Source organism: Anguilla anguilla, chromosome 11 (genome assembly GCF_013347855.1).
Source record: "Anguilla anguilla isolate fAngAng1 chromosome 11, fAngAng1.pri, whole genome shotgun sequence".
NCBI lineage: Eukaryota > Metazoa > Chordata > Actinopteri > Anguilliformes > Anguillidae > Anguilla > Anguilla anguilla.
The window spans coordinates 34,873,057-34,879,342 of record NC_049211.1 but is presented as its reverse complement, the minus strand read 5'-3'; the positions used below and the strand labels follow the sequence as shown (position 1 = coordinate 34,879,342).

The following is a 6,286-nucleotide window of genomic DNA, read 5'->3' as shown; positions in this document are numbered from 1 at the left end:
GCACTGATTAAAATAGATCAAACACGCCTTCAGAGCTCTGAAAATCCACCTTTAAGGCTGATGAAACTAAAACAGAAAGGCCAGTCAAAGCAACTGTAGAATCGAATGCCTGACCCTTCCTGCGTTCTAGAATGCTCTGGAGAGAGTTCTAGAATGTGCCCTGAAGATTCCATCCACCAGCGTGTTTCAGCGCTGGTGCATATATATAATATATATGATATATTACATATATATATATATATATATATATAAGTGGTATGCTTTTCGTTGTTTTATTTTCAAATATACTATATATTGTGTTCTTTGCAGGGGTGAGTTTTGGCAACGCAGTATTATAACTCAAGCAGTCTGGGGGGAAAGGCGCATGAACATTGTGTGTGCTACAATGGTCCCCTCAAAACATAAAGGGCTGTTCCCTAGCTGTCAATCAAAAAACACACTCACACATTATCATAAGCACAGACGCAGGGTACGGTAGCAGTATCATAAATCATTGTATGTCCTTGGAATGGCAGGCATGCCATTCCCTAAGTTTGGGACAGCAGGTATGCCATCCACCAAGTTAAGGTTTGGTGAGACATGCCCCATACTGATACAGCACCAAGAGCCTGCCACTGTTCACAGTTTCCTACAGATGTAACCACAATGACCACAGACTCTCAGCTCTTAAGAACATTGTCTTCTGTACTTTCTAACTCTCCCCATTGGACGTTTAGCAACATCTTCAACCAATAACATCTCAGCTAAAGAAGAGAAAACCCCAAGGGAGGAATGCAGTGGCTGGCAGACCCACAGGGCGATGCATAATTCGGTCTAGCGCCACCCAGGGATGGGGCAGGCTTTCCCTAGCTGGTATGACTGCACACCAGCGACCCCTGCTGGCTGATCAGACCCAGCAAGGCCACCTGTTGATTGACACGTGAAGCGTCTTCCTCCGAGTCATGTCTGTGCAAGCGTGACCCTCGGACCTGATGTGTGATAACAAGTTTCGGCTGACATAACTTGCTTCGGAGGAGAGCACGTGCTTGTCTGCGCTCTCGGAAACTGACAGCAGAGGTTACATCGACAAGCGCTGGTAACGATACAACCAGGTATTTTAAACTGGTGAGAAAAAATTAGCAAAAAAAGCTGTAAAATAAAAAGGGGAAGACAACAGAAAGAAGAAAGAATTTTAGAGAGGGAGGGAAGCGACGTCGAACTTGAAGAATCGGGGGATGGGGGGCTGACTCAGTTGGAGAGGAAGTGGGTTTGAGGGAGACGTGGCAGACAGGAAGTGGGCCGGCGCAGTGCCGTGCGCCTCTCCATCACCATGGCAACATCACCGTGACAGCGCCGCGAAGCGAACACCTCCACCCCAGAACACCGCCCGCTTTTCGGGCTTCTTTGCCAGTTTATCATTTATTCGTGTCACGTTAACGAGAGGAACTCTCTGCACCCCGAAACGAAGGGAGAAGAGCGGGGGCGGAACACCTTCAGGTCCCGCCCCTCCCACCTCCCTTTCTCAGACAGGAAGTGGGGCGAAGGATGTTCCGATGTTATCGCGCTCTGCCGCTGAGCGAGCTCTGAAACCCCGCGCCCGTCTCAGAGCGAAGAACATGGCGGCGACGCAAAGATAGTGAACAGGAAGGACGAGCACGGCGGCCTGCTGTTGCTAACGTCCGCTCGGCAAGGATGACACAATACGGCGTCCTTATATAATGAGGTGCATCGCAGGGTCAGAGGGACAGTGACAGAACGCAGTTGGCAAACTGCCAGTGAGTGCAGTCGAAGGTACCGGGGCACAGCCGTCACTGCGCCGCAGGTTCACTGCTTTCACGCTGCAACTGGACTCAAAGTGTGTGCCAAAACATCTCAGGTGTCCTCCAGAGTTCAGAGTGTTCAGAGTGTGAGTTCAGAGTGTTCACAGTGTGAGTTCAGAGTGTTCAGAGTGTGAGTTCAGAGTGTGAGTTCAGAGTGTTCAGAGTGTGAGTTCAGAGTGTTCAGAGTGTGAGTTCAGAGTGTTCACAGTGTGAGTTCAGAGTGTTCACAGTGTGAGTTCAGAGTGTTCACAGTGTGAGTTCAGAGTGTGAGTTCAGAGTGTTCAGAGTGTGAGTTCAGAGTGTTCAGAGTGTGAGTTCAGAGTGTTCAGAGTGTGAGTTCAGAGTGTTCAGAGTGTGAGTTCAGAGTGTGAGTTCAGAGTGTTCAGAGTGAGAGTTCAGAGTGTTCACAGTGTGAGTTCAGAGTGTGAGTTCAGAGTGTGAGTTCAGAGTGTTCAGAGTGTTAAGAGTGTGAGTTCAGAGTGTTCAGAGTGTGAGTTCAGAGTGTTCAGAGTGTGAGTTCAGAGTGTTCAGAGTGTGAGTTCAGAGTGTTCAGAGTGTGAGACACGTTTACAGCACAGGCCCTCTATTAACCCGACCACGAAGGAAGGGCTGTAAGTCTGTGGAGTGAGTTGTCTGTCTGTCTGTCTGTCTGTCCTCTGTCGAGAAATGAGTATTCCAAACGTCAGCAGGTACAAGGGTCAGGAGGTATTTCACTCACCGGTTTCATATACAGCCCTCTGTGAGTGTTTGTGTGTCAGTGAGAGATCTGGCAGGTGTTCATTCTTATTGTTTATGAGGGATTTGGGTAGAACTTTACAATAACTATTTATCAACACTTTGCAGTAAGTGTCTATTGACAGGCATTTATTGATTAGTTAAGGTTTGCTAATGTGAGTTTTCGCAACATAAATGTTCAGTATGGAGAGATATAGAAAATAGCACTAATAAACACAGTTAATAATTCTTTAGTTAAATGTAAATCATGCTCTGTTCATGCAGTAATTAATGACTTATTCATGATAACTCAGACAATAAATGTTAGTTAACAGACACTTATTGCAAACGTTACAGTTGTTTGTTAAGCGGACGGCTCTATCCAGGGCAACTTACATGTACACAATATCAGTGCGCTGTTTCAGAATCAAACCTGCACCCCCCTCAGTTACGGGTTCAAATTTGCCATACCGCTAGTGTAGTACTCGTGTTCAAAACTCCCCATCCTCTCTGGGGGTTCCACTCCCCTCCACGGCACTCTGTGCGGTGAACCTCTCTGCCTTCACCACATTGAAATAAGGTAAAAATAAATAAATAAATTTTAAAAAGTCAATAAAAATTGTGACGTGTCAGTTCTCTATTAAAAATAACTAAATAACTCCTTATCCACATCGGCTATTCGTGATAACTGCACGCACGCACGCAGACTGCGGTTGCTAGTTCACGAGAAACAAGATGACGTCTGGGTATTGCAGACGTCAGCGGTTTTCGTGTATTTTACAATGGGGAATAACATCACTACCAGCGGCTGGAGAGAATCAGTGGGAGACATGCTCCTGTTGAAAGAGGAAGGCCGGCCGACAGGGTGACCGCAGCGGCTGCTAGCGCGCGGCTACAGAGCAGAGTCCTCGTGCAAACAGAAGCCGCACCGCTCGACAAAGCCCAGCCTGCAACGAGCGGCAGGAAGATCGCATCCGTCACTGAAAATGACAGAAGGCAGTTAAAAAAAAAAAACTGCAGTCACGTTGCTCAATTGTTGCTTTTTAAGGTGTCTTTAAGGCACTGGTCTCAAACTCGTTGCCATGGAGGGCCGTGTGTATGTCCAATTACGCATTCAGCCATATGCATTTAACTGCGTTGAAGCACTGAATATAAGCACGTTTTTACTTAGGCAATGCGGGTCACCACAGACATCGGGTCACCATTATGTGCAAACCTGCATTCCCTAATTCGGCAAATAATTGAACTAATTATATAATCAAGATCTGAGGCTGGAATAAAAACCAGCATACACACACGGCCCTCCATGGCACTGAGTTTGAGACCCACTGCTTCAAGGTCTATTTCCACAGTCTTCAGGTCATCGTGCTTTAAAAACCCAGTTCTGGCGCTCAGCCACAAGAGACCACACAGGCCAATGTTTAACAGACTGACAGGCCAAAAAATCAAGGCTTGCACCAGAAGGGTCGAATAAAGAGCTGAAATTATATGACAGACAAAGTATATATTACAATAACATATTAATATATTATCAAATTGCATTCAATCGTTGTTTCCTGAAGACCAGGAGAGGTATTTTGCCAAAATAAACAGAATAGGGCTCAAGGGCCATCCTTATGTGGTCACAGAGTAGACAAATGACCCAGCTCAGTGGCTTGAAGGGTCATTCCCTGACACTTTCAATCTTACTGAGTCCTCCGATAAGGAAGCAGTGTCAACTGCATTATGATCCATGACCACGAGAAGCAGACCAAGTAGGTTCTCTAGACTCTGGAGTACAGTACCACTTTTCACTGTCTTCAGGTCGTCAGGTTTTAAAAACCCAGACCACGGTGGCCAATGTTTAACAGACTGACATGCCAAAAATGTTTTACACAAGAAGGGTCAGCTATAGTGTTGAATTTATGTCAAAGTGATGCTCTGGCTACATGCCACCAGTCTCTTAGTGCACTAACATCAGTGGGCCCATCTGAGTACGAGCGTGTGCGTGCAAAACATGATAGCTGCCTTACACCGCCCTGTCCTGTGAGAGCACACCTATTCCACCTGCAGCCAAAAGAAGTGGCTGCCAGTCAAGAGAGAGTGGCAGGCATTTGGTATGTAAAACGTGATACACCCTTTAAGGACTAATAACCGGGGAGATGTTTTATCTGACTGACTGAGTGTGAGGACAATACACAGCACACAAAACAAGCAATTGTTGCTGAAAACAACCGAAACGTGAAACGTGAAGGGAGAAAGCGGCTTATCCATCACACCTCTCCAGCCTGCTGGCGCCAGCATTTCATTGGCGTCATTAGCATCAATCGGTTCAGTACAGGGCGGTCATAGCTAATTCAGACTTTAAATGCATTGCTGCCACTCCGAGGTTTGTTTGTTTAGAAAATCGTAGTTGCAACAAACTCCAAATACTCAGGCACGCAGTGACACACACGCACACACAACTTCTTAATGTCTGTTGCACGTCGTATCCGGAATGTTCCTTAATTTATAAAAACTTTTTAGCTCACATCAAATACAAAAAGTAACAGCATGGTCATAACCAAATTTCAACTTGTCATTGTAAAAACAAGAAAAAAAAACATCTGTCGTTTTTCCCCCCAGAAATCTCGAAAAAAAACTAATGTTAATTAACTTTAGTGAATATGCTTCCATCCCTCTGTAGCCATTTTTGCAGCGTTTCGACAAAAATAGCATAATAGCGATCAGAGGTGCATCACAATTTTGAAATGTGATTCTGGGGCAGTGCATCCAAACCTAACAAACTGAGATCCTTGCGCCAGTAGCCACAGACGGAGAACTCACCTTGGATGCTGTGGAGATACAACTTCAGGCCTGATCGAAGCTGCTCATCTCCGACTCTTTCGAGTTGCTTGAAGAGTCTGTTGATTGTGTTTTTCAGGGTATCGTGCCGCTTCACCTCCGCACGAATCGCGCTTGACTGGGTTATCTTAACGTTACTGTTCATTGTAAAAATGTCATTGAGTTGTTGACCCAAAGACCGTGACGCGCGAAACTAAATTTAGTACTGTAATCCGTGCATCGATCGGGCAAATACACGAGACATTGTGCTAAAATGAAAGCATTTACCCCGACAATGTGCAACGAAATTTCAGTTTCCCTTGTTTGCTTTGCGTCCACTTCCTGATTTTAAACCTGTGAATTCGTGGCCGCGTCTCTGCGGGTGCGTATGGTGTTGTGTCAGTTCTGACACCTGATGGAACTTGCTACTAACTGATGGAACCTGCTACTAACAAAAATGTTACGTTTATTTTGTGACGCGATGCAAATGCTGAAACTTTTTTTTCATACCAAGGCCCCCAAAAGCATGAAGAATTTCCGCATAAAATGCATATTTGCATATTTGCCTCACTGAACGGTTTCAGATCTTTAGATAAAATGTAATAGGCCTATTAGACAAAGGGACCCCGAGTAAACACAAAACACACACAAAAATGACTTAACTCTTTAACTGTCGATTAGAAATAGATGATTAAAAATATTTCACCATAAATTCCTATTGATAGAAGGCCAGATAACAATGTCTAGTGGTTTTTTAATAACGTCACCTTTAAAAAAAAAGAAAAAGAAAAAAGCTTATGGTAAAAGATGCCATTCACAAATGTTATTTTATGTCTGAACATTTTTCCTAAAAAACTATTATTTCAGGCACTCATTAGACCCTTTAAACAGTTAAAAAACATAATTATTATTATTATTATTACTGAGGTTATTATTATTATTATTATTTTTTTTTTTTTTTTTTCTTCTTC

At 44.4% G+C, this 6,286-nt stretch overlaps 1 protein-coding gene across 2 annotated transcripts in view; it reads right to left on the bottom strand.

Annotated features, from left to right (window-relative positions):
- The window catches only part of LOC118208605 (arf-GAP with GTPase, ANK repeat and PH domain-containing protein 2-like), a 31,925-nt gene extending 26,151 nt beyond the window's left edge, over window positions 1-5,774 (bottom strand). The window contains exon 1 of one of the 2 annotated variants that reach the window (XM_035383448.1): window positions 5,319-5,774. In XM_035383448.1, the coding sequence (XP_035239339.1) occupies window positions 5,319-5,481 (163 nt within the window). In that variant the 5' untranslated portion in view covers window positions 5,482-5,774. The remainder of the gene's footprint in view (window positions 1-5,318) is intronic. The other variant, XM_035383447.1, reaches the window with a different exon arrangement.
- Between the last annotated feature and the right edge of the window lie 512 nt (window positions 5,775-6,286).